General features: G+C 44.2%; 2 protein-coding genes and 1 long non-coding RNA gene across 3 annotated transcripts; all 3 read left to right on the forward strand.

The window, feature by feature from the left end:
• The first annotated feature begins 413 nt into the window (after nt 1-413).
• LOC143809272 (uncharacterized) lies at nt 414-2756 on the forward strand. Its single transcript, XR_013222191.1, has 3 exons — nt 414-648; nt 1822-1935; nt 2744-2756. It is a non-coding gene; the product is annotated as an uncharacterized LOC143809272 (long non-coding RNA).
• Nucleotides 2757-4115: 1359 nt separating this feature from the next.
• On the forward strand, nt 4116-10951 carry LOC143803703 (ficolin-1-like). The gene is made up of 6 exons (XM_077281477.1): nt 4116-4149; nt 4319-4357; nt 5098-5225; nt 9202-9331; nt 9898-10032; nt 10323-10951. Exons 1-6 carry the CDS (start codon nt 4116-4118, stop codon nt 10568-10570), a joined length of 714 nt encoding a protein of 237 aa, XP_077137592.1. The 3' UTR covers nt 10571-10951.
• Nucleotides 10755-26481, forward strand: LOC143803704 (ficolin-1-like). The gene is made up of 4 exons (XM_077281479.1): nt 10755-10794; nt 24506-24645; nt 25441-25465; nt 25840-26481. Exons 1-4 carry the CDS (start codon nt 10755-10757, stop codon nt 26085-26087), a joined length of 453 nt encoding a protein of 150 aa, XP_077137594.1. The 3' UTR covers nt 26088-26481.
• Nucleotides 26482-27929: the final 1448 nt, after the last annotated feature.

Here is a 27929-nt window from a genome sequence, read left to right on the forward strand (position 1 = left end):
GGAAAATGAGAGGCGTGATGGGAAAATAAGAGAAGTGAGGTGCTATAACTAACCACAGATATTTACTATGCCCAGGCAACGCCGGGCTCTTCAGCTAGTTGTATATAAATCGATGAGAGACCGCCCCATCCCCATAAGAGCCAATGAATGTCATAGATCCGTACCATTACCTCTTCCACTCTTATGGCCTCCATGAACACCAGACATAAATATTCTGAATATGTCTATTTTGGCAGGCTCATCTAGCCATCCAATATCTATGGGGGCTATTAGCTCATTTTACCCAAAGAAAGCACAAGAACGCTCTGCCGACCCTGGTGTTCCCATGAAAGGAGGAATCTGGAGAGATAGCGGTCACCCTAACTGTTGTCTAATGTGTATGGACAACTTTAATTTAAGGGCGGTGCTGTCAGCCTGCGATGGATCAAAAGTACAAAACTAGACAAAGCTAAAAATGCCACAAAAGGAGAGACTAGAAAGCAGCCCAAAAGCCTGGGCAGGTACTTCAAGCAACAGAGGGCCAAGGAAAGCCTGGGCAGGTACTTCAAAAGCAACAGAGGACCAAGGAAAACCTGGGCAGATACTTTAAGCAGCAGAGGACCAATTATCTACAGTAGAGCAAGGAGGAAGATTAATTCACTACAAGAGGTAATCACAGTAGCGGACATCCATACAATAGAGATTTCCAGACACATCATGGAAACTTTTCAGAAAATGGCAGTGGTGGAATTTCTAAAATTATGGGATAGTCACCACCATTCAGCAGCACTTAGAGATTACAGACTCCACCAATGTGATCACCAGACATTTTTGTTTGGATTTACCCTGCTGATTGCTGTAAATTATCGACTACTTCTGCTAGAACACGCAACCATTGGAGAGAATGAGTTAATTTGCTAAGTAAATAATTAAGGCCCATCCAGTCTCTAGGGAAATATTTTACAGGTCTAGTACAGCGCTCTTAAAATTAACAGTAGGGGTCAAGAGGTATGTGTATAAATGTGCAGGTCTACAAATTTATTTAGAAAGTGCCTGTGCCGTCCAGAAGACCAGTATACACTTCTTGAATCCATCATGTGTATGGCAGTATTACTTTTGCTTGGAATGGTTTTTGAGATCTGTAGGAGTGATCAGACATGTCCTGGGGAGTACTTTTTATATATTTATACATATTTTTAGCTGACAGTAAGTGATAATGAGCAGTTCATCATTACTGCTTAGGCTGCGTTCATCACTACTCCTTAGGCTGTGTTCATCATTACTCCTTAGGCTGGGTTCATCCTTACTCCTTAGGCTGTGTTCATCATTACTCCTTAGGCTGTGTTCATCCTTACTCCTTAGGCTGTGTTCATCATTATTCATTAGGCTGTGTTCATCATTACTCCTTAGGCTGGGTTCATCCTTACTCCTTAGGCTGTGTTCATCATTTCTCTTCTCTTTAGGCTGTGTTCATCATTACTCCTTAGGCTGTGTTCATCATTTCTCTTCTCTTTAGGCTGTGTTCATCATTACTCCTTAGGCTGTGTTCATCATTACTCCTTAGGCTGTGTTCATCCTTACTCCTTAGGCTGTGTTCATCATTATTCATTAGGCTGTGTTCATCATTACTCCTTAGGCTGTGTTCATCATTACTCCTTAGACTGTGTTCATCATTACTCCTTAGGCAGCGTTCATCATTACTCCTTATACAGTTGAGTGGTTCTTGGCCGTTGACTTGCATGGATGATTGGTCTTCGTTTTATATTTATTTAAATGATTATTACACGTAAGCATTGTTTAGTCTTACATTATACATTTATGTAACAGTTTTTTTACCGACAGAAGTGAAAATTTTAGGGATTGGGGATTCAGATAAACTGTCAATTCTTCGAGGCTGTCCTGGTCATCCTGGACTTCCAGGTCAAAAAGGAGATGTTGGGCCACCAGGAGAGAAAGGTTAGTACTAAGCGAATATTGATGAAAGTCTATGGGTTATACAGGGTAGCCCCAAGGAGAGGACACACCATTGGTGAAACCTATGCAGCTGCACAGGGGCCCAGAGATCAGGGGGCCACTTCCACCTCCGAAGCAGAAAGCAACTTTTGTCACTGACACAAAGGGACTCATGTACTGTTGTTGCACAGGAGCCCTCTTCTGCCTTTGCCCGCCACTGATAGGTCCTATATTGTAGCCACCAGTAAGTATCTATAAAATATTAGTATTTGTTTGATAATGAATCAATGAAAGCACTCAACCACATTTTCAATAACTGAACATATGTATCATAGAGGTAGCCATTGTGGGTTCTTTTGGGATGAAAGGGTAATTCCAAATTTGTCAACTTTTACTTTCATAGCAGAGGTCATAATTTGTTGATCCATGGGATTTCGAACACTGGGACCAAAGTCCCGAAAATAAAGCTCTGAAATGTCCTGTTAGAATGGAGCAGTGACTGCGCCTGCATGCCACAGGTTCATTAATTGTTTATAGGACTTGCCAAAACAGCAGGGTACATCGCTATCTCCGTCCAGTCCCATAGAGAATGAAAAGTGTGCTGATACAAATGCATGACCACCATTACATTCCAATGTGGGGGGCATTCAGAGCGCATTTCTTAGGAGCGGTGAGGGTCCTGGCAGTTGAACCCCCCGCGATCAGCAGTTTATCAAGCAGAATGGTGCTGGTGGTGTCAAGTAGAAACTAAAAGAGGCCCTTGTTCTCCATGTACATCAGGCTATATTAATGTTATGCTATTTGCCTCCAGGACAAAAAGGATTTGTAGCAGGAGCAGGGAAGGTTGGACCTCCAGGCCAAAAGGGTTAGTAAAGAACTTGTGATATATGTAAGAACAAAAGTGTGAGTAATGCAATATGGAATTCAGAGAATCCTTCCTGTTTGGGTAACTTAGAGCATGACGTGGGTCACATTTTAATTCCACTGCTCAATTTTAAGAACTTCTCACCATGGATCCTCAATCTTGGTAATGGGGTTTTACCTAAGCATCAGATCACTTTGTTCTAAATTATGTGGCATTTTTGTAGAAGGCTATGTGAATTGCTGTTTGGTGTGGCTCATGGATAGCTGATGCAGCTCTTTACTATGAGGACTCCACTGCATCTCCACATATCTCAGTTTCCAACATAAAAAAATTGAGACATTGGAGACTGATTTCCATGCAGCATTGATCTATTATACGTTGTCCGCAAAGAGGGGTTACAGTTCTGAAATTGTCCTCATGTACTCCTTGGACACCATACAGCATCAGCACATGGCTCTGTTGAGTACACCATACAGCATCAGCATATGGCTCTGTTGAGTACACCATACAGCATCAGCACATGGCTCTGTTGAGTACACCATACAGCATCAGCACATGGCTCTGTTGAGTACACCATACAGCATCAGCACATGTCTCTGTTGAGTACACCATACAGCATCAGCACATGGCTCTGTTGATTACACCATACAGCATCAGCACATGGCTCTGTTGAGTACACCATACAGCATCAGCACATGGCTCTGTGGAGTACACCATACAGCATCTGCACATGGCTCTGTTGAGTACACCATACAGCATCAGCACATGGCTCTGTTGAGTACACCACACAGCATCAGCACATGGCTCTGTTGATTACACCATACAGCATCAGCACATGGCTCTGTTGATTACACCATACAGCATCAGCACATGGCTCTGTTGAGTACACCACACAGCATCAGCACATGGCTCTGTTGAGTACACCATACAGCATCAGCACATGGCTCTGTTGAGTACACCATACAGCATCTGCACATGGCTCTGTTGAGTACACCATACAGCGTCAGCACATGGCTCTGTTGAGTACACCACACAGCATCAGCACATGGCTCTGTTGATTACACCACACAGCATCAGCACATGGCTCTGTTGAGTACACCATACAGCATCAGCACATGGCTCTGTTGAGTACATAATGCATAACAAAATGAGCCACCAGGAAAAAAAATGAGAAGGAAAAAGCAAAGAAGCAGCATATCTATGAAGCCTGGGCAATTCTTTGACAAAATGATGACCCCATAGCTGCTGATATGGCTGCTGTAGAAGGCAATATCATTGGCACAATCACAAAAAGAGGAAGGAAGAGTGTTGTGTAGTAATGGAACAAGAGGCTTTGATATTTCAATACATAGGTAACGTTTGGGCAATGTTGTAGTAGGTCTTGAAAAATCATGTAAACATGTACATGTCAATCCTCTAGACAGTCTACAACAAGTTTAGAAAAAGTATATTTTATGCTCTGCCAAATGGGCCCTGTGGGGGATGAAGTGACAACTGCCTTGATATATATTTTTCTTATAGGACAGAAAGGAGAAAGTGGTATCAGTGAGCCAGTATACGGTAAGTTAGATGTCTCAACGAGAACAGAACTTCTACTCACCCCCATCAGTCCAAAGTCTGTAATTTCCAAAATGCTAGTCCGCAAATTAAACAATTAATCAACTTGCATCAAGAAGAACAAGAAAATTCTAAAACATAGTCTTTGAGAGGTTTTAGTAACAGGCAAGCTACCCTCGCCAGTGGATATGTCTATCCTTAGAATACTCATTTAAATTACTAAACTACATCAGGGTGATTCGGAGTTGTGACAATGTTTCATAGGATTAAAAAGGATTGTCTGTTTTAGGTTTATCACTTGCAATTTGTGATGGAACCTCTCAGCAAGTGTGCAGTTCCTCTACAGCACACCCGCAGGGAAAATGAAGTATTACACATGTCCCAGAAAACTCATGGTTGCTTATGTGCATGGACTCGCAGGGTCCTCCTGAGTGCACTTTATAACTGTTCTCCATTTAGACCAACAGATAGTTAACTTTATTATTATTATTATTATTATTTATTTATATAGCACCATTAATTCCATGGTGCTGTACATGAGAAAGGGGTTACATACAGAGTTATAGATATCTTCTACAGTAAACAAATTTACAATGACAGACTGATACAGAGGGGAGAGGACCCTGTCCTTGCGGAATTACATTCAGCACTTCCATCAACCAAAATGCCCTAAAGGGGTGTTTGAATGTGATTTTACTAGACACCTTTGAATTAAGTTGTATTTTTATGTATATGTCTCATAGCTGCCAGGAACTGCAAAGAAGTACACAATCAGGGGTCAGTGTTCAGTGACTGGTACACGATATACCCAGATGGCAACCAGCCTCTGAAGGTCCTGTGTGATATGGACACATATGAAGGGGGATGGATTGTAAGTATTTACAGCGTCAATGGAAGCCACAATCATAAGATTTTTCTGGAAAATCCAGATCCATTGCGAACGTATCGTTTCCTTTAATTGGGCTATTAGGACTCAGTCAAACATGGATCCTAATGTCTAAAAGGACCAAAAGGGCCCTCAGCCATATAAGAAGACAACAGTATAATAAATGGCTTATGATAGGTGGTGACCCTGTTACAAGTTTTGCCCCAAGAACTTGAATTTACTCCACTCAATTGACGCCTTTGTAGTTCTCCTATAGGAGATTTTCTTTTTGGTGGGCAAGGACCCTTGTTTATAAAAAAATTATAGCCTTCCTGTAGACTACATTGCCTTGACTAGATCTATTATGATCTATTATACAGCACAGACCAAAAGTTTGGACACACCTTCTCATTTAAAGATTTTTCTGTATTTTCATGACTATGAAAATTGTACATTCACACTGAAGGCATCAAAACTATGAATTAACACATGTGAAATTATATACTTAACAAAAAAGTGTGAAACAACTGAAATTATGTCATATTCTAGGTTCTTCAAAGTAGCCACCTTTTGCTTTGATGACTGCTTTGCACACGCTTGGCATTCTCTTGATGAGCTTCAAGAGGTAATCACCGGGAATGATTTTTACTTCACAGGTGTGCCCTGTCAGGTTTAATAAGTGGGATTTCTTGCCTTATAAATGGGGTTGGGACCATCAGTTGTGTTGTGCGGAAGTCTGGTGGATACACAGCTGACAGTCCTACTGAATAGACTGTTAAAATTTGTATTATGGCAAGAAAAAAGCAGCTAAGTAAAGAAAAACGAGTGGCCATCATTACTTTAAGAAATGAAGGTCAGTCAGTCCGAAAAATTGGGAAAACTTTGAAAGTGTCCCCAAGTGCAGTGGCAAAAACCATCAAGCGCTACAAAGAAACTGGCTCACATGAGGACCGCCCCAGGAAAGGAAGACCAAGAGTCACCTCTGCTTCTGAGGATAAGTTTATCCGAGTCACCAGCCTCAGAAATCGCAGGTTAACAGCAGCTCAGATTAGAGACCAGGTCAATGCCACACAGAGTTCTAGCAGCAGACACATCTCTACAACAACTGTTAAGAGGAGACTTTGTGCAGCAGACCTTCATGGTAAAATAGCTGCTAGGAAACCACTGCTAATGACAGGCAACAAGCAGAAGAGACTTGTTTGGGCTAAAGAACAGAAGGAATGGACATTAGACCAGTGGAAATCTGTGCTTTGTTCTGATGAGTCCAAATTTCAGATCTTTGGTTCCAACCACCATATCTTTGTGCGACGCAGAAAAGGTGAACGGATGGGCTCTACATGCCTGGTTCCCATCGTGAAGCTTGGAGGAGGAGTGTGATGGTGTGGGGGTGCTTTGCTGGTGACACTGTTGGGGATTTATTCAAAATTGAAGGCATACTGAACCAGCATGGCTACCACAGCATCTTGCAGCGGCATGCTATTCCATCCGGTTTGCGTTTAGTTAATAATAATAATAATCTTTATTTATATAGTGCCAACATATTCCGCAGCGCTTCACAGTTTAACAGTTTCAAACACAACAGTCATAGGTAACAACGTTAACAATACAATAATAAAGCAAAATAAGACGACCCTGCTCGTGAGAGCTTACAATCTACAATGAAGTGGGGGAGATACAAAGTACAGGTGTGTATTTACAATGATGTATTTACAATTATGGTCCAGCCATCTTCAGGGGGTGGGGGGTAGATGGAGATAGTGAATGGGCTACACACACACAAACATAAAATGACTTTGATTAGTTAACGTGGTACGCCACTCTGAACAAATGTGTTTTGAGCGAGTGCCTAAAACTATGCAAGTTGTGGATGGTCCTAATATCTTGGGGTAGAGCATTCCAGAGGATTGGCGCAGCGCAGGAGAAGTCTTGGAGTCCGGAGCGGAAGGTACGGATTAGTGCAGAGGTTAGTCGAAAGTCATTTGCAGAGCGCAGCTGCAGCGGTCGGCTAGGCAAAAAGACAGAAATGAGGGAGAAGATGTAAGGGGGTGCCGCACTGTGGAGAGGTTTGTGGGTGAGAACAAGTGCTTTGAATTGTATCCTGTAATGAACGGGCAGCCAGTGTAATGACTGGCGAAGAGCGGATGCATCTGAGTAACGATTAGCCAGATGGACAACCCTGGCTGCCGCATTAAGGATAGACTGGAGAGGGGAAAGTCGAGTAAGGGGGAGGCCAATTAATAGAGCATTGCAGTAGTCCAGGCGGGAGTGGATTAGGGCAACAGTGAGGGTTTTTGTTGTCTTCATGGTGAGAAAAGGGCGGATTCTAGAGATGTTCTTTAGGTGTAAGCGGCACGAGCGGGCAAGAGATTGTATGTGGGAGGTGAAGGAGAGATCGGAGTCAAACATAACACCCAGACAGCATGCCTGCTGCCGGGGTGTTATTATGGTGCCACCCACGGAGAGGGAAATGTCGCCTCCTGACGAAGAAGCGAAACGTGCGTTGAGGCGGCAGGGACATCACGGAAACTTCATATGATCTCATGTAAGTGCTGTTTGTTATTCTCTTTCTCCACTGCTACCAGCAATTGTGCAGGGCATTTTGTTGTGCCCCTATACTCACTAGTGGCTAGCACTGGGGACATTAATTTTCAGCAAATTTAGTAGTAATACAGGCACCTTACTGGATCTTTGGTTATTTAGCAATCGTAGTTTTGTCCCTGCTTTCCTAGTAGTCACCCTGTTATGTGATTTTAGTGTATTTATATTCAATAAAAGCTATTTAGTATAAATTGGCACAGTATACTGGTGTTTTTCTTATGTTGTTCTAGTATTGTTCAGTTTTGTGTGCTCTTTTATTTATTGGGGCTCGATGTTGTGGTTATAGAGAGCGGACATGATGTTGGAGACTGCAAATAGACAGTCAGTGGCGTTCTGTAGTACAGCGGGGGTAAGGTCAGGGAATGACGTGTATAGTTGTGTGTCATCAGCATAAAGATGGTACTGAAAGCCAAATCTGCTGATGGTCTGTCCAATTGGGGCTGTGTAGAGGGAGAAGAGAAGGGGGCCAAGGACTGAGCCCTGAGGTACCCCAACAGTGAGAGGAAGAGGAGATGAAGTGGTGCCAGAGAACAGAACACTAAAGGAGCGGTCAGAAAGGTAGGAGGAGAACCAAGAGAGAGCAGTGTCCTTAATGCCTAGAAACTGGAGCCTAGAGAGTAGGAAAGAGTGGTCAACAGTGTCGAAAGCTGCAGAAAGGTCGAGGAGAATGAGCAGAGAGTGGTCACCGTTACATTTTGCTGTCAGAAGGTCATTGGTCACCTTGATGAGTGCAGTTTCTGTCGAATGTAGGGGGCGGAAACCGGACTGTGAAGAGATTGGAGACCGGTCTGTATTTGTTTGTGCAGGATGGGTCGAGGGTAGGTTTTGGACCATCATTTATTTTTCAACAGGACAATGACCCCAAACACACCTCCAGGCTGTGTAAGGGCTATTTGACCAAGAAGGAGAGTGATGGGGTGCTACGCCAGATGACCTGGCCTCCACAGTCACCAGACCTGAACCTAATCGAGATGGTTTGGGGTGAGCTGGACCGCAGAGTGAAGGCAAAAGGGCCAACAAGTGCTAAGCATCTCTGGGGACTCCTTCGAGATTGTTGGAAGACCATTGCCGGTGACTACCTCTTGAAGCTCATCAAGAGAATGCCAAGAGTGTGCAAATCAGTCATCAAAGCAAAAGGTGGCTACTTTGAAGAACCTAGAATATAAGACATAATTTCAGTTGTTTCACACTTTTTTGTTAAGTATATAATTCCACATGTGTTAAATTAATAGTTTTGATGCCTTCAGTGTGAATGTACAATTTTCATAGGCATGAAAATACAGAAAAATCTTTACATAAGAAGGTGTGTCCAAACTTTTGGTCTGTACTGTATGTCCGAAAACAGTAGTCCTGGATGAATAATCTGGTCTTTTTCTTGCTTTAGGTCATACAAAGACGTTGGGATGGGTCGGTGGACTTCTTCCGTACCTGGGATGCTTATAAGAAAGGGTTTGGAAGTCGGCTGAATGAATTTTGGCTTGGGAATGAAAATATTCATCATGTAACCTCAACAGGTAACGAGAAACCTGTGGATCATCTCCTTATTGATTTTTCGACTCGTTAAAGGTTAAAGGGTCCATAAGTGGTTGATTATAGTTTGTCATGGACTAGTTGACCTGGTTTTTCTTTATTTGAAAGCAGTGCTCTATCATCTGCCCCTGAATCTAAGAAAAAAACTTTAAGTAAAAAAAGTTAGAGAAGAGTCTTGGTGGTCAACATACAGCCAAAGTTGGACTCATTTTAAAACCACCTCACTATTCTGAAGATCCCTCACCACCTCTTGTAGGTCACCTTTAAAAACTATGTAGGCCTAAGCATTCCATACACATAATTTAGCTGTTGCAGCAAAAGATTTCACCTTCGACCCCCTCCTGTCATAAGACCAGGAACAGATGAGCTGACCTGAGTATAGGTTCCTATCCTTATGAAGACACCAGATCTCGGCTCCAGGTAACGTTACCTAGAATGGTTCACTTGTTATGGACTCCTCTATGTTTTCTGAATGGGTTTGGTATTGGACAAATTCTTCAATGCTTTGTGTTATTAGCTTCCAGTTTCTAAAGTATCTTTCTCTATAAAGGAACATGGGAATTACGCATTGATCTACAAGATTTTGAAGGTAAAAAGGTGTTTGCCAAGTATGCAAGCTTCAAAGTTTTGGATGAATCTAAGAAATATGAGTTATTAATTGGAGCCTTTAAGGAAGGAACTGCAGGTGAGAAGCAATTTGGCCAAAATGTCCTTTTTGAAAGTTGGTTTAACTCCATATAAAACTGGACTTTCCAAAGGAACTGTAGTATTAATAAACTGGCGGGTTGAAAATTGTACTGGAGGTGTGATGCGCTAAGCGAAGGAAAAGCCCTTCTGTCCTGAGGCCAGATGGGACATTTTGACATTTGCTATGGAGTCCTCACATTTTTATGTAGGTCATTGCTTCTACAAAGATGATCGTTTATATGACAAGCCGTTCTAATATTTGACATGTCCTTCTCTACAATTTTGCAGGAGATTCCATAGGAGGTCTAAGCAACATCAAGTTTAGTACTAAAGATGAGGACAACGACATTTACGAGGGCAGTTGTTCCCTACTCTATAAAGGGGGCTGGTGGTATAGCAACTGTCACGGGGCAAACCTCAATGGAATATACCACCTAGGAGCACACACTTCTTATGGGGATGGCATCAACTGGTTTACTGCAAAAGGGCATAACTACTCATACAAGCATGTGGAAATTAAGATTCGGGAGGTTTAGAAAAAGACAGATGCGTGAGCATGGCAATTGTGTGAACTTACCAAAATTTGGATATATTTCTTGTCTCGATTGATACCAAAATACAATGCTTGGGTACATATGATGGACATCTTGCTGGAAGTTAAAGCATACTTAGCAATATTTTAAAGTCCACAATGGGGATATTTAAGCCTCACCTGTGGGAATGTCCCCAAAGTGTGCGGCAATATCAGGATATTTGGCAGGTAGGGTAAGGTTTGGCTGGTTTAGGTTGAGTGCATTGGTTGTAGCCATACTGGGTGGCTTGTTAGCACTTAGTCCTCCCCTTCCACAGCTAATCATTGTATATATAACCGTATTTGTTTGGTTCTAGAGGTAAGAACAGAGGATAAAAGTCGACATATTGGGACCCAGTGAAAAGCATTGCCCGAAACCGCAAATTAATTACCAATGATACCACATGCCACCATTTTTAATGCTAGCATACATTTGATATAGTATGTAAATACATAAATCTACATAATTTCTATATTTTCATTAACCTGTTTCATTTTTATAATAAGTTGAGTTAAAGTCTTTATTTCTAGAGTTTCTTTTCACTTTTCTATCACTATTGAATGTATTAATATTTGGTTATCCTCCACCCATTATGTGTCATTGATGGTGGGTTAAAGGACTTTTACTGCAATATAATCTGGGTCATGAGATCATGATGTAGTTTCTGGTCCAAATCTCTACCTGGGCACAGGCTTACCAAGTGTCATCTACACTGTTAGGATCTTCTTATGATAGGACCATGTACGACACATGACTGTGGTGGTCAGTGATTGGTAAGTGATGTACGTGATCACGTGCGGGACTGGCAGGGATCACTGGAGAGGATCCAAAACGGGAGTTCTGTGTATCTTATTACTCTGGCACATTGACAAACTTCAGAAAATCTCTTTGAGATCACAATTAGGGATGAGCGAATTGTTTTAAAGCGAAATGAATTAGTGTAGGTTTTGGTAACTTCGCCAAATTTGTAAAATGGGCAAAAATGCCCAATGTAGAGGATTATGCAGCGCCCCAGAGTCCTGGTTGTTGCAGTAATGTCGCTCTTCCACCAGGGGGAGTGATGTTACGTCTGATTGTACTAAAGGAGTTCACCTGACCAGGTATCACAGTCACACACTACACTTCACACTCTAGTCCACCAGGGGGAGCAAAGGTACTATCTACTAGGCCACTCCTCACAGATGGGTAAAACTGGTGGGTTGGATAGGAAGTCAGTCAGAAGCTGCCTGTGTTCGACCCAGAGAAGACCTGTCAGGCAGAAAGGGGGAGAAGGAGGAACATCTGAGCTGCAGACAGAGGGTCTCTGTCAGGGGTGGGATCCTGACAGAGGCCAAGCACGAGATAGAACGTTACGGAGCTGGCCTTCATTGCGGCAGCATCCTAAGAAAGGACACAAAGCGAAGTATATTGTGGAGAGTGAGAAACGAGATCACAGCACAAGGAGATAACACCGGGAGGAGTCCTGCCTTAAGACCGGCAACATCCTTCCGAGGCGCGTAGCCGGTGGCCGGAACACCGAGGGAGTAATAGGCTCTACGCATTACTTCAGAGACCGGCAGGACAGTTAATTCCAAGTTGGCTGCCCGACCTTAATACCTATGAAGACAACGGAGGCAAATTGTGGGAGAGGGGCGTCTCTAGGGTCCCTATAAAATAGCTCCAGGCCTACCCCGTCATACGGGCTGTCCTATCCATATCATCTGGGGGAACAGAGAGAGAGAGAACATCAGAAACATCCACGAAAGTTGTGAGGACTATCCCGTGGTGCTCAGCAGGGACGTACTACAACACACAGGCGCTAGTAGGAAGGCTACCAATTTGCACCTGCAAAGGGAACTCTGGATGTGCCTTCGGACCGACCGGATTCAGCCAGCTCTGTGAACGGTACTCTGGACTGTGGACGCTGAAGTCTTCAGTAAAAGGTAAAGAGACTGCAACCTTTGTGTCCTCGTTATTCATTGCGCCTTACAACGTCCACTGTTATGATCCCAATGGCAGAGGATCTCTGATATTCCGGCAAGATAGCAAAAATATAAATACTGCTCTAGGGAGGTGGAAACTGGGCTAACCGCATACCTGATCCTGACACAAACAACTAAAAGTAGCCGGTGAACGTGCCTACGTTGGTTCTAGACATCTCGAGCCAGCTGGAGAACTGACTACCCCTAGAGGGAAAAAATAAGACCTCGCTTGCCTCCAGAGAAATTGAACCCCAAAGATATAGAAAGCCCCCAACAAATAATAACGGTGAGGCAAGAGGAAAACACAAACGTAGAGATGAACTAGATTCAGCAAAGTGAGGCCCAATAGTCTAGATAGCAGAAAATAGATAGTGGACTATGCGGTTAGCAGAAAACCCTACAAAACATCCACGCTGAACATTCAAGAACCCCCACACCGACTGACGGTGTGGAGGGAGAATATCAGCCCCCTAGAGCTTCCAGCGAGTCAAAAAACAAATGTAAAGCAAGCTGGACAAAAACACTGAATAATGCAAACGATCCAAATTGTACAAAACAGACTTAGCTTTTCTTGCATGAGGCAGACTGAAAGGAATCCGGAGGAGACCAAATATGTCATGATTCCCCAATGGCATGGGAACATCATAAACACAAAATAACAGACTAGCCCTCGGGTGATGGAAACTCAAGCTGACCGTGACCTAAATCCACCACACAACTAACAGTAGCCAGGAAGCATTCCTACGGCTGCCTAGATGCCATGCGCCAGCCGGAGAACTAACTACGCCTGGAAGAGGAAGGAACAGACCTGGCTTACCTCTAGTGAAATTCCCCAAAGATGATAGTAGCCCCCACATATATTAACGGTGAGTTCAGAGGAAAAGACATACACAGTATGAAGGTAGATTTAGCAAAGCGAGGTCCACTTACTAGATAGAGGAAGGATACAAAAGAGGACTTCACGGTCAGCTGAAAAACCCTTTCAAAAACCCATCCTGAAATTACTTTAAGACTCCTGTGTCAACTCATGACACAGGAGTGGCAATTTCAGTCCACAAGAGCTTCCAGTAACAGGAAATGACAAACTGTAAACTGGACAAAAAATACAAAACAAAAAGGACAAGAGTCCACTTAGCTGATCAGCAGACTGGTAGCAGGAACATGCAACTGAAAGACTCAGGTTACAATGATGACCGGCAAGGAAGTGACTGGAGAGCAAGGCTAAATAGGGAACTCCCAAAACTGATGGAAGCAGGTGAGCTGAGGCAGAAAAGAACACACAAGTCTCCAGTACCACCAGCCACCACTAGGGGAGCCCAAAAAGCGGATCACAACAGTACCCCCCCCTTAAGGAGGGGGCACCGAACCCTCACAAGAACCGCCAGGGCGACCTGGATGAGCCCTATGAAAGGCACGAACCAAATCCGAGGCATGAACATCAGAGGCAGTTACCCAAGAATTATCTTCCTGACCATAGCCCTTCCATTTAACCAGATACTGGAGTCTCTGCCTGGAAATACGGGAGTCCAAGATCTTCTCTATAACGTACTCCAATTCACCCTCAACCAGCACAGGAGCAGGAGGCTCAGCAGAAGGAACCACCGGCACCTCGTATCTCCGCAACAACGACCGATGGAACACATTATGGATAGCGAAAGATGCCGGGAGGTCCAAACGAAAGGAAACAGGGTTAATAATCTCCAAAATCCTATAGGGACCGATGAACCGAGGCTTAAATTTAGGAGAAGAAACCCTCATAGGGACAAAACGGGAAGACAACCACACCAAGTCCCCAACACGAAGGCGAGGACCAACCCGACGCTGGCGGTTAGCAAACCGCTGAGTCCTCTCCTGGGACAAATTCAAATTGTCCACCACTTGTTCCCAAATCCGATACAACCGATCCACCACAGCATCTACTCCAGGACAATCCGAAGACTCCGCCTGACCAGAAGAAAAACGGGGATGAAACCCCGAATTGCAAAAGAAAGGGGAAACCAAAGTGGCCGAACTAGCCCGATTATTAAGAGCAAACTCCGCCAACGGCAAAAAGCCAACCCAATCATCCTGATCCGCAGACACAAAACACCTTAAATACGTCTCCAAAGTCTGATTAGTTCGCTCCGTCTGGCCATTAGTCTGAGGATGGAAGGCAGACGAAAAAGACAAATCAATGCCCAACCTGGCACAGAATGCCCGCCAAAATCTAGAAACGAACTGGGTACCCCTATCAGAAACGATATTTTCAGGAATACCATGCAAGCGAACCACATTTTGAAAAAACAAAGGAACCAACTCAGACGAGGAAGGCAACTTCGGCAATGGCACCAAATGAACCATCTTAGAAAAACGGTCACACACCACCCAGATAACAGACATCCTCTGAGAGACAGGAAGATCAGAAATAAAGTCCATCGAGATGTGCGTCCAAGGCCTCTTCGGAATAGGCAAGGGCAACAACAACCCGCTAGCCCTAGAACAACAAGGCTTGGCCCGAGCACACACATCACAAAACTGCACAAAAACACGCACATCTCGAGACAGAGATGGCCACCAGAAGGATCTAGCCACCAAATCCCTGGTACCAAAAATTCCAGGATGACCCGCCAGCGTAGAAGAATGAACCTCCGAGATGACTCTACTGGTCCAATCATCAGGAACAAACAGTCTACCAGGTGGACAGCGATCAGGTCTATCCGCCTGAAACTCTTGCAAAGCACGTCGCAGATCTGGGGAAATAGCGGATAATATCACCCCATCCTTAAGGATACCTGTAGGTTCCGAATCACCAGGGGAATCAGGCTCAAAACTCCTAGAAAGGGCATCTGCCTTCACATTCTTAGAACCTGGTAGATATGAGACCACAAAATTAAACCGAGAGAAAAACAACGACCAGCGCGCCTGTCTAGGATTCAGGCGCCTGGCAGACTCAAGATAAATCAGATTCTTGTGATCAGTCAAAACCACCACCTGATGTCTAGCACCCTCAAGCCAATGACGCCACTCCTCAAATGCCCACTTCATGGCCAAAAGCTCCCGATTACCGACATCATAATTTCTTTCGGCGGCAGAAAATTTTCGAGAAAAGAACGCACAAGGTCTCATCACTGAGCAATCGGAACTTTTCTGCGACAAAACCGCCCCCGCTCCGATCTCGGAAGCATCGACCTCAACCTGAAAGGGGAGAGAGACATCAGGCTGGCGCAACACAGGGGCAGATGAAAAGCGGCGCTTAAGTTCCCGAAAGGCCTCCACAGCGGCAGAGGACCAATTGGCAACATCAGCACCCTTCTTAGTCAAATCCGTAAGAGGCTTAGCAACACCAGAAAAACCAGTTATAAATCGACGATAAAAATTAGCAAAGCCCAAGAACTTCTGAAGACCCTTTAGAGAAGTAGGCTGCGTCCAGTCACAAATAGCCCGAACCTTGACAGGGTCCATCTCAACAGAAGAAGGGGAAAAAATGTACCCCAAAAAGGAAATCTTTTGAACCCCAAAAACACACTTAGAACCCTTTACACACAGAGAATTCTCCCGCAAGACCTGAAAAACCCTCCTGACCTGCTGAACATGAGACTCCCAGTCCTCAGAAAAAATCAAAATATCGTCCAAATACACAATCATAAATTTATCCAGATATTCACGGAAAATATCATGCATAAAGGACTGAAAAACTGAAGGTGCATTAGAAAGGCCGAAAGGCATTACTAAATACTCAAAGTGGCCCTCAGGCGTATTAAATGCGGTTTTCCACTCATCCCCTTGCTTAATTCGCACCAAATTATACGCCCCACGGAGATCAATCTTGGAGAACCACTTAGCCCCCCTTATGCGAGCAAACAAATCAGTAAGCAGCGGCAACGGATACTGATATTTGACAGTAATTTTATTCAGGAGTCGATAATCAATACAAGGCCTCAGCGAGCCATCCTTTTTAGAGACAAAGAAAAACCCAGCTCCTAAAGGTGATGAAGAAGGACGAATATGTCCCTTTTCCAGGGACTCCTTAACATACTCTCGCATGGCAGCATGCTCAGGTACAGATAGGTTAAACAAACGACCCTTTGGAAATTTACTGCCTGGAATCAGATCTATGGCGCAATCACACTCTCTGTGGGGAGGGAGAGAACCAATTTTAGGCTCTTCAAAAATATCCCCAAAATCCGACAAAAATGCCGGAACCTCAGAGGGAATAGATGACGAGATAGAAACCAAAGGTATGTCCCCATGAGCCCCCCGACATCCCCAGCTTAACACAGACATAGTTTTCCAGTCCAGTACTGGGTTATGAGATTGCAACCATGGTAATCCAAGCACTAACACATCATGTAAATTATGCAACACGAGGAAGCGAATCATCTCCTGATGGTCTGGAGTCATACGCATAGTCACTTGCGTCCAGAACTGTGGTCTATTACAAGCCAGAGGTGTAGAATCAATACCCTTCAGAGGTATAGGAACTTCCAGAGGCTCCAAATCAAACCCACAGCGCCTGGCGAAGGACCAATCCATGAGACTCAGAGCGGCGCCAGAGTCCACATAGGCATCCACGGTAATAACTGATAATGAACAAATCAGAGTTACAGACAGAAGAAATTTAGACTGTAAAGTGCTAATAGAAACAGACTTGTCAACCTTCCTAGTACGTTTAGAGCATGCTGATATAACATGCGCGGAATCACCACAGTAGAAGCACAAGCCATTTTTGCGCCTATAATTCTGCCGCTCGCTTCTTGACAGAATTCTGTCACATTGCATTTTCTCTGGCGTCCCTTCAGAAGATACCGCCAAATGGTGCACGGGTTTGCGCTCCCGCAAACGCCGATCAATCTGAATCGCCATTGTGATGGACTCATTCAGACCTGTGGGCGTAGGAAACCCCACCATGACATCCTTAACGGCATCAGAAAGGCCTTCTCTGAAAATTGCCGCTAGGGCACACTCATTCCACTGAGTAAGCACAGACCATTTACGAAATTTTTGGCAGTATATCTCAGCTTCATCTTGCCCTTGAGACAGGGCTATTAAAGCTTTTTCAGCTTGAATCTCCAAATTAGGTTCCTCATACAGCAACCCTAAAGCGGCCGGTCATACTGTCATGATTCCCCAATGGCATGGGAACATCATAAACACAAAATAACAGACTAGCCCTCGGGTGATGGAAACTCTAGCTGACCGTGACCTAAATCTACCACACAACTAACAGTAGCCAGGAAGCATTCCTACGGCTGCCTAGATGCCATGCGCCAGCCGGAGAACTAACTACGCCTGGAAGAGGAAGGAACAGACCTGGCTTACCTCTAGTGAAATTCCACAAAGATGATAGTAGCCCCCACATATATTAACGGTGAGTTCAGAGGAAAAGACATACACAGTATGAAGGTAGATTTAGCAAAGCGAGGTCCACTTACTAGATAGAGGAAGGATACAAAAGAGGACTTCACGGTCAGCTGAAAAACCCTTTCAAAAACCCATCCTGAAATTACTTTAAGACTCCTGTGTCAACTCATGACACAGGAGTGGCAATTTCAGTCCACAAGAGCTTCCAGTAACAGGAAATGACAAACTGTAAACTGGACAAAAAATACAAAACAAAAAGGACAAGAGTCCACTTAGCTGATCAGCAGACTGGTAGCAGGAACATGCAACTGAAAGACTCAGGTTACAATGATGACCGGCAAGGAAGTGACTGGAGAGCAAGGCTAAATAGGGAACTCCCAAAACTGATGGAAGCAGGTGAGCTGAGGCAGAAAAGAACACACAAGTCTCCAGTACCACCAGCCACCACTAGGGGAGCCCAAAAAGCGGATCACAACACAAATAGGTCTGGATACAACGATGCCAGGCAAGAGACTGAGTCCAGAGGAGACTCAAATAGGAAACACCCGCTGCTTAACGACACAGCTGGAGCTCAGGCCTGCAACAAGACATACCTAACACAATACCGTTAGTGACCACCAGAGGGAGCCCAGAAACACAGTTCACAACAGTACCCCCCCCTTGAGGGGTCACCGAACCCTCACCAAGACCCCCAGGGCGATCAGGATGAGCAGCGTGAAAGGCATGAACCAAATCAGCCGCATGAACATCAGAGGCGACAACCCAGGAATTATCCTCCTGACCATAGCCTTTCCACTTAACTAAATATTGGAGTTTCCGTCTAGAGATACGAGAATCCAGAATCTTCTCCACCACGTACTCCAACTCGCCCTCAACCAAAACCAGGCACCACGTACCGCCGCAACAAGGACCTATGGAACACATTATGAATAGCAAAAGACGCTGGAAGGTCCAAGCGAAAAGACACCGGGTTAAGGATTTCCAAAATCTTATAAGGACCGATAAAGCGAGGCTTGAACTTAGGAGAGGAGACTTTCAAAGGAACATGCCGAGAAGACAACCAAACCAAATCCCCAACACGAAGTCGGGGACCCACACCGCGGCGGCGGTTGGCAAACCGCTGGGCCTTGTCTTGTGACAATTTCAAATTGTCCACCACATGGTTCCAAATCCGCTGCAACCTATCCACCACAGAATCAACCCCAGGACAGTCAGAAGGTTCAACCTGACCCGAGGAGAAACGAGGATGAAAACCAGAGTTGCAGAAAAAGGGTGAAACTAAGGTGGCAGAACTAGCCCGATTATTAAGGGCAAACTCGGCCAGTGGCAAAAAGGTAACCCAGTCGTCCTGATCAGCAGAAACAAAACATCTCAAATAAGTCTCTAACGTCTGATTAGTTCGCTCGGTCTGGCCATTAGTCTGAGGATGAAAAGGCGAAGAAAAAGACAAATCAATACCCATCTTAGCACAAAAGGATCGCCAGAATCTGGACACAAACTGGGATCTTCTGTCAGATACAATATTCTCAGGGATGCCATGCAAACGAACCACATTCTGAAAGAACAAAGGAACCAAATCAGAGGAGGAAGGCAACTTAGGCAAGGGCACCAAATGGACCATTTTAGAAAAACGATCGCACACCACCCAGATGACAGACATCTTCCGAGACACCGGAAGATCTGAAATGAAATCCATGGAAATGTGCGTCCAAGGCCTCTTTGGGATAGGCAAGGGCAAAAGCAACCCGCTGGCACGAGAACAGCAAGGCTTAGCCCGAGCACAAATCCCACAGGACTGCACAAAAGAACACACATCCCGCGACAAGGAAGGCCACCAAAAGGACCTGGCCACCAAATCTCTGGTACCAAAAATCCCAGGATGTCCCGCCAACACCGAAGAATGAACCTCAGAAATAACTCTGTTGGTCCATCCATCAGGGACAAACAATCTCTCTGGTGGACAACGATCAGGCCTATGAGCCTGAAATTTTTGCAGCCCTCGTCGCAAATCTGGGGAAATGGCAGACAAAATTACTCCCTCTCTGAGAATACCAGCCGGCTCAGAGACTCCCGGAGAATCAGGCACAAAACTCCTAGAAAGTGCATCAGCCTTCACGTTCTTCGAACCAGGCAGGTACGAGACCACAAAGTGAAAATGGGAGAAAAACAACGACCAACGGGCCTGTCTAGGATTCAGGCGCTTGGCAGACTCGAGGTAAATCAGATTTTTATGATCAGTCAAGACCACCACACGATGTCTAGCTCCCTCGAGCCAATGTCGCCACTCCTCAAATGCCCACTTCATGGCCAACAACTCCCGATTACCAACATCGTAGTTCCGCTCAGCAGGCGAAAATTTCCTTGAAAAGAAGGCGCATGGCTTCATCACGGAGCCATCAGAACTTTTTTGCGGCAAAACAGCCCCTGCACCAATTTCAGAAGCATCAACTTCAACCTGGAAGGGAAGAGAGACATCCGGCTGGCACAAGACTGGCGCTGAAGTAAACCGACGCTTCAGTTCCCGAAAGGCCTCCACGGCCGCAGGAGACCAATTCGCAACATCAGAACCCTTCTTGGTCATATCCGTCAAAGGTTTAACCACGCTGGAGAAATTAGCGATAAAACGACGGTAAAAATTAGCAAAGCCCAAGAACTTCTGCAGGCTCTTAACAGACGTGGGCTGAGTCCAGTCATGAATGGCACGGACCTTAACTGGGTCCATCTCCACAGTAGAAGGGGAAAAAATAAAACCCAAAAAAGAAACCTTCTGTACCCCAAAGATACATTTTGAGCCCTTCACAAATAGAGCATTCTCCCGCAAAACCTGAAACACCATCCTGACCTGGTTCACATGGGACTCCCAATCATCAGAAAAAAAACAAAATATCATCCAGATAAATAATCATAAATTTATCCAGATATTTCCGGAAGATGTCATGCATGAAGGACTGAAACACAGAAGGAGCATTAGATAATCCGAAAGGCATCACCAGGTACTCAAAATGACCCTCAGGCGTATTAAATGCCGTTTTCCATTCATCTCCCTGCTTTATACGCACAAGGTTATACGCACCACGAAGATCTATCTTGGTGAACCAACTGGATCCCTTAATCCGAGCAAACAAATCAGACAACAATGGCAAAGGATACTGAAATTTAACAGTGATCTTATTCAGAAGACGATAATCAATACAAGGTCTCAGAGACCCGTCTTTCTTGCCCACAAAAAAGAATCCTGCACCAAGAGGGGACGAGGATGGGCGAATATGTCCCTTCTCCAAAGACTCCTTTATATAACTCCGCATCGCGGCATGCTCTGGCACAGACAAATTAAAGAGTCGTCCGTTAGGAAACTTACTACCAGGAATCAAATCTATAGCACAATCACAGTCCCTATGAGGAGGAAGGGCACTGGACCTGGCCTCATCAAATACATCCTGAAAGTCTGACAAAAACTCAGGGATCTCAGAAGGAGTAGAAGAAGCAATAGACACCAATGGAGAATCGCCATGAATTCCCTGACACCCCCAACTAGACACAGTCATAGCTTTCCAATCTAAAACTGGATTATGGACCTGTAACCATGGCAGACCCAAAACGACAACATCATGCATTTTATGCAGTACCAGAAAACGAATCACCTCCTGATGTACAGGAGTCATGCACATGGTCACTTGCGTCCAATACTGAGGTTTATTCTCTGCCAATGGCGTAGCATCAATTCCCCTCAGAGGAATAGGATTTTCCAAAGGCTCCAGGACAAAACCGCAGCGCTTGGCAAACGACAAATCCATCAGACTTAAAGCAGCACCAGAATCCACAAAAGCCATAACTGAGTAAGAAGATAATGAACAAATTAAAGTCACAGACAAAATAAACTTAGGCTGAAAAGTACCAATGGCGACAGGATTAACTTTTTTCTTTAAACGTTTAGAGCATGCTGAGATAACATGTGTTGAATCACCACAGTAGAAACACAACCCATTTTGACGTCTATGATTTTGTCGCTCGGCTCTGGTCAGAATTCTGTCACATTGCATAGAATCAGGTGACCGTTCAGACAGCACCGCCAAAGGATTATCAGATTTGCGCTCCCGCAAACGTCGATCAATTTGAATGGCTAGAGCCATTGAATCATTTAGACCTGTAGGGATAGGAAACCCCACCATCACATCTTTAATGGCTTCAGAAAGACCATTTCTGAAATTTGCGGCCAGTGCACACTCATTCCATTGAGTAAGCACGGACCATTTCCGAAATTTTTGGCAATATACCTCAGCTTCGTCCTGACCCTGAGAGATAACCAGCAATATTTTTTCAGCCTGATTTTCAAGATTAGGCTCCTCATAAAGCAAACCAAGTGCCAGAAAAAACGCATCAACATTCACCAATGCAGGATCTCCTGGCGCCAGAGAGAAGGCCCAATCCTGAGGGTCGCCGCGCAAGAAGGAAATAACAATCTTAACTTGCTGAGCGGAATCACCAGAGGAACGAGGTTTCAGAGACAGAAACAATTTACAATTATTCCTAAAATTCAGGAATTTAGATCTATCTCCAAAAAACGGCTCAGGAATAGGTATTTTTGGTTCAGACATAGGGCTATGGATAACAAAATCCTGAATGCTTTGCACCCTGGCAGCAAGCTGATCCACACTAGAAGTCAGAGTCTGGACATTCAAATCTGCAGCAGAGTTTCAGCCACTCAGAGAAAAAGGGGATGGAAGAAGCTAGGCAAACTGCAGCAAAAAAACAAAACAAAAAAAAACAAACAAAAAAAACACAGAACTTCTTTTTAATCCCGCTTCTGCGATGCATTAAACATTTTCTTTTGGCCTGGCATTCGGTTATGATCCCAATGGCAGAGGATCTCTGATATTCCAGCAAGATAGCAAAAATATAAATACTGCTCTAGGGAGGTGGAAACTGGGCTAACCGCATACCTGATCCTGACACAAACAACTAAAAGTAGCCGGTGAACGTGCCTACGTTGGTTCTAGACGTCTCGAGCCAGCCGGAGAACTGACTATCCCTAGAGGGAAAAAATAAGACCTCGCTTGCCTCCAGAGAAATTGAACCCCACAGATATAGAAAGCCCCCAACAAATAATAACGGTGAGGCAAGAGGAAAACACAAACGTAGAGATGAACTAGATTCAGCAAAGTGAGGCCCAATAGTCTAGATAGCGGAAAATAGATAGTGGACTATGCGGTTAGCAGAAAACCCTACAAAACATCCACGCTGAACATTCAAGAACCCCCACACCGACTGACGGTGTGGAGGGAGAATATCAGCCCCCTAGAGCTTCCAGCGAGTCAAAAAACAAATGTAAAGCAAGCTGGACAAAAACACTGAATAATGCAAACGATCCAAATTGTACAAAACAGACTTAGCTTTTCTTGCATGAGGCAGACTGAAAGGAATCCGGAGGAGACCAAATAGGTCTGGATACAACGATGCCAGGCAAGAGACTGAGTCCAGAGGAGACTCAAATAGGAAACACCCGCTGCTTAACGACACAGCTGGAGCTCAGGCCTGCAACAAGACATACCTAACACAATACCGTTAGTGACCACCAGAGGGAGCCCAGAAACACAGTTCACAACAGTCCACCATCACCACCTACACATCTGGGAAGCCCTAGGGATATACTTCACCTGTGGGAAGGTACACCATCTAGCTGCCATTCCATCACCCCAGCGGATCCCTAGCAGCGTCGGTCACCCTGACCGAATACCACAGGTGGCATCACGAACACCGTACAAACCACTACACCTTTAATTGGGCGCCCCTTAGAAGGGCCACGGACCTGGTCGGGCCACCGTGACATCCCTAGAACTGAGAGAGACAGACCCGGTACCGAATACCCCGCTGCCCTTCGCCTGGGGGCGATCCAACTTCATCAGCCAGAGAAGGCTCACATGACTGGGGGCTTGGCTGGGTGGGCTTTCCCATAATCCCTTGCAGTTATCAAATCATACAGTATAGCACAGTCTATCATAGCCTATATAAAAGCTAAAGGCAGGGAATGCAGCGCTGCAATCTATTTAGTGAGAGGACATAACAGGCTTAGCAATAATAATAAATAATAATAATCTTTATTTTTAAAAAGCGCTAATATATTCCGCAGCGCTTTACAGCAATAGAAATAGGAAGAGAAAAAAAACAAAATAACTCAGAAAAAACTGTATAGATCGTGTGCATCTGATAAAACAGTAGGGAAGTAAGGATAATATCGCTTTAACTACAGCTGTATGCAGTATGTGGAGGTTACTTTGATATTACTGAGACTGTTTTCATTAAAGAGCTTGAAATGGGTTGGATCCAGTCCTAGAGGACCTCAGAGTGTTACCCACACCTTTTAGGAGCAGTTTGCAGCAAATGTATTAATAAAATTTGTGGGAAAAAGATCAAGGAGGCAGGCAAATTTTAAATGTTAAAAATTCGATAATTTCTAATTGCTAAAATCGCATCAAATGAAAATGATTGTGGTCGCACGGAAATACAGAAAGTTTGGATTTCTGCAAACTGTTTTGTTGCAATGGGACCATAATCATTACTTGCAGCATAACCTTGTAACCTAAAATTCCATTTTCTAAAGTTCCTGTGTATATCTTTCTTTCTAAAGGAACGTGGGAATTTCGTGTGGACCTTCAAGATTTTGAAAGTAAAAAGGTGTTCGCCAAGTATGCAAGCTTCAAAGTCTTGGATGAGTCTAAGAAATATGAGTTATTAATTGGAGCCTTTAAAGGGAACCTGTCACCACGTTTTTGGAAGATGGGATAAAAATAGCGTTAAATAGGGGCAGAGGTGGGCGTTACATTAGTGTGTGTGTTATGCGTTTATTACCCACCTAAGTTGCCGAAATAACTTTGCAAAGTCTCCGTTTTCGCCTGTCAATCAGGCTGGTCAGGTCACATGGGCGTGGTGTCTTCACCCAGATTTGGCGTAGTTTTCCGTTGGTGGCGTAGTGGTGTGCGCATGCCCAAAGTCCGGAATCCTCTTCCAGGGGATTTAAAATAGCGCGGTGTTCGTTATTGCATTGGTGATCGGTGGGCGCGGCCATCTTCCTTTGGCCGCGCGTGCGCAGAAGCGGCGCTCTGCTGGCCGCGGCTTCAGGAAAATGGCCGCGGGATGCCGCGCGTGCGCAGATGGATATCGCGGCGGCCATTTTCCTGAAGCCGCGGCCAGCAGAGCGCCGCTTCTGCGCACGCGCGGCCAAAGGAAGATGGCCGCGCCCACCGATCACCAATGCAATAACGAACACCGCGCTATTTTAAATCCCCTGGAAGAGGATTCCGGACTTTGGGCATGCGCACACCACTACGCCACCAACGGAAAACTACGCCAAATCTGGGGGAAGACAACGCCCATGCGACCTGACCAGCCTGATTGACAGGCGAAAACGGAGACTTTGCAAAGTTATTTCGGCAACTTAGGTGGGTAATAAACGCATAACACACACACTAATGTAACGCCCACCTCTGCCCCTATTTAACGCTATTTTTATCCCATCTTCCAAAAACGTGGTGACAGGTTCCCTTTAAGGAAGGAAGTGCAGGTGAGAGTCAATTTGGGCAAAAAGTCCTTCACGTGAACTGGTTTAACTCGGAATCCAAAATTACCTCCAATATGCTGGGTTGGTGCAAGTAGTAGGTCTACAGGGGATGTGGGGGGAACCTGTGCAGGACTCTCCGGAGGAAAAATTTTGATTTATGGAAGGGTGTGGTGGGCTAAACAAAAGAAAAGCCCTTCTGTCATTGATGGCAAAACCATAATTGGGGAATAGGGGACATTTTGATCTTTGTTACCGGTCCCTCTTTCTTCTATGTAGGTCACTAACTGTATATAGTAAAGTTTTCATAGCATAAAGTCAGTAGACGTAAAACCTGAGTAATTAGCGCATGACTAGCCGATGTCTCTGTTGTTTTGCAGGTGATTCCATGGGAGATCTAAACAACATGAAGTTCAGTACTAAAGATCAAGACAATGACATTTATGGGATGAGTTGTTCCGAAGTCTTTAAAGGTGGCTGGTGGTACAACAACTGTCACAAAGCGAACCTTAATGGGTTATACCACATAGGAGAACAGACACACAGTGCGATGGGTATTATCTGGACTACTGCAAGAGGATCTAAGTACTCGTTCAAGCATTCAGAAATGAAGATCAGGGCAATTTGAAATAATCACAGAGGTTCTGACCCAGAAATTTGTGAATTTCCAAACATTTGTATGGATATTTTAAGAATCTAGATAGGTACCAAAACACATAGCAAAGGGGAATGTAAATGTGTGCAATCCCTCAACCATCCCTGTGTACTCATCTTAGTTTTCAGGGATATATTAAAAATCCAATCACAGGTCACAACCCCTCTTCTTTATAACTTATATACTTTTTATCCTCCACTAAATTTGCATGTTGTTCTTAATTATAGGAATAAAAGTTATGGTATATTATATAGGATTTTTTCTGTTTTTTTTTTTTTTTTTAATTGATGCAGAATCATTTCTTGCTTTTGTTTCTGACATTGTTCATTAGCAAATCTAGTCACTTCTCCTAGCTGTCTCCTTCAAGAACATAATTGACGGAGAAGAGGAGGAAGCGCTCTGCCTGTCTTGGAATGAAAGAGTAAGTGATGCTTGATGAGGGAATCTGACATTGAGCCTGTTGCAAATTACTGCTTTCAGCAGAATCATCAGCACTCAGATATTGTGGGAAAAACCGTGGTAAACCATTACTTGCACAACATGGAAGATTACAGGAAGAACAAGACTAAACAAACCAGAGAGGTCATACAATATAGTTAAGAACATATCTTGTTGCAGATTTTTAGCTTTCAGCAGAATAATCAGTATTCTGACATTGAGGGAGAATAAATTGTTTTATTTGGCACATACTGCGACCATTATCTTCATCAATGCAACATGGAAGATTACGGGAGAAAGAAGACAAAACAAAGCAGGGAGATCATGGAATGTAGTCTGGGACATAACCTGTTGAAGATTTTCAGCTTTCAGCATAATTTTCTGACTACTGATGATTCTGCTGAAAGCTGACAATGTGCAACAGAGAACATGGTGTAATATGCAACATTGTTACATTAGTCATTTTTATTATTTTAAATTAATTTTAGATTTGTATGTTGCTAAATATCCGTTTAGGTATGGATGTGGTAGATCAGCAGAGTACGGGATATTGGTTTCTGGCAGTAGGCTTTCCTTAATTTGGGACAAAAATATTAGTTTTTCTGCTACAGCCCTGTATCTAAATACCCTGGCTATTGCAGAGTGGCTTATTGGCACCTCCTGGCATCCAGTGCCTGGTGTCCCACCAGAAGGCCCACAGTAACACCTTTGACATAGACCTTCTGTTTGTAGTTCTCGTAAATAGTGGCCTATGCATTTGGTTCTCCCAGACATATTGACGGAGACCTATCCTCCCTTCTACTGATGTAACTACAGTGGCCCAGAATTCATGTGGACATTTATCTGATTGAAAATGTACATTCTACAAAATTTCTACAAAGTTGATGCAAAATATTGCTCATCATTAGGCCGTATATTTTCACATCGGAGAGAGTCGGGTGAATTATGCAACTCACACTGTGATCAAATTCTGATCAGGATGTGCTCTGATTTTCTTGACTGATGAGAAGATGGAGAAAAAATGTATCCATCTTCTCCATTGTGTCAGTCCATGAAAAAAAACAAAACTGTGTGACCATCCATTTCATCATTTTTACCAGGGTTTGTAATACAGTACGTGATATAACATGGCACACATCTAATATATAAAGCTGAATGTGTGTGTGTGTGTGTGTGTGTGTGTGTGTGTGTGTGTGTGTGTGTGTATGTATGTGGTGTGTGTATGTCTGGGATTGGCATCTGCACTGTCGCAGCTACAGCCACAAAATTTTGCACAGTCACACGTCTGGACCCCGAGAGCGTCATAGGCTATGTTGTGAGGCGAAATTTTAACCCCGCGCGTTCCAATTCACAAAAACAATTTTGCCCCTATCTACA

This window comes from Ranitomeya variabilis, chromosome 2 (assembly GCF_051348905.1).
Source record: "Ranitomeya variabilis isolate aRanVar5 chromosome 2, aRanVar5.hap1, whole genome shotgun sequence".
Classification (NCBI taxonomy): Eukaryota; Metazoa; Chordata; class Amphibia; order Anura; family Dendrobatidae; genus Ranitomeya; species Ranitomeya variabilis.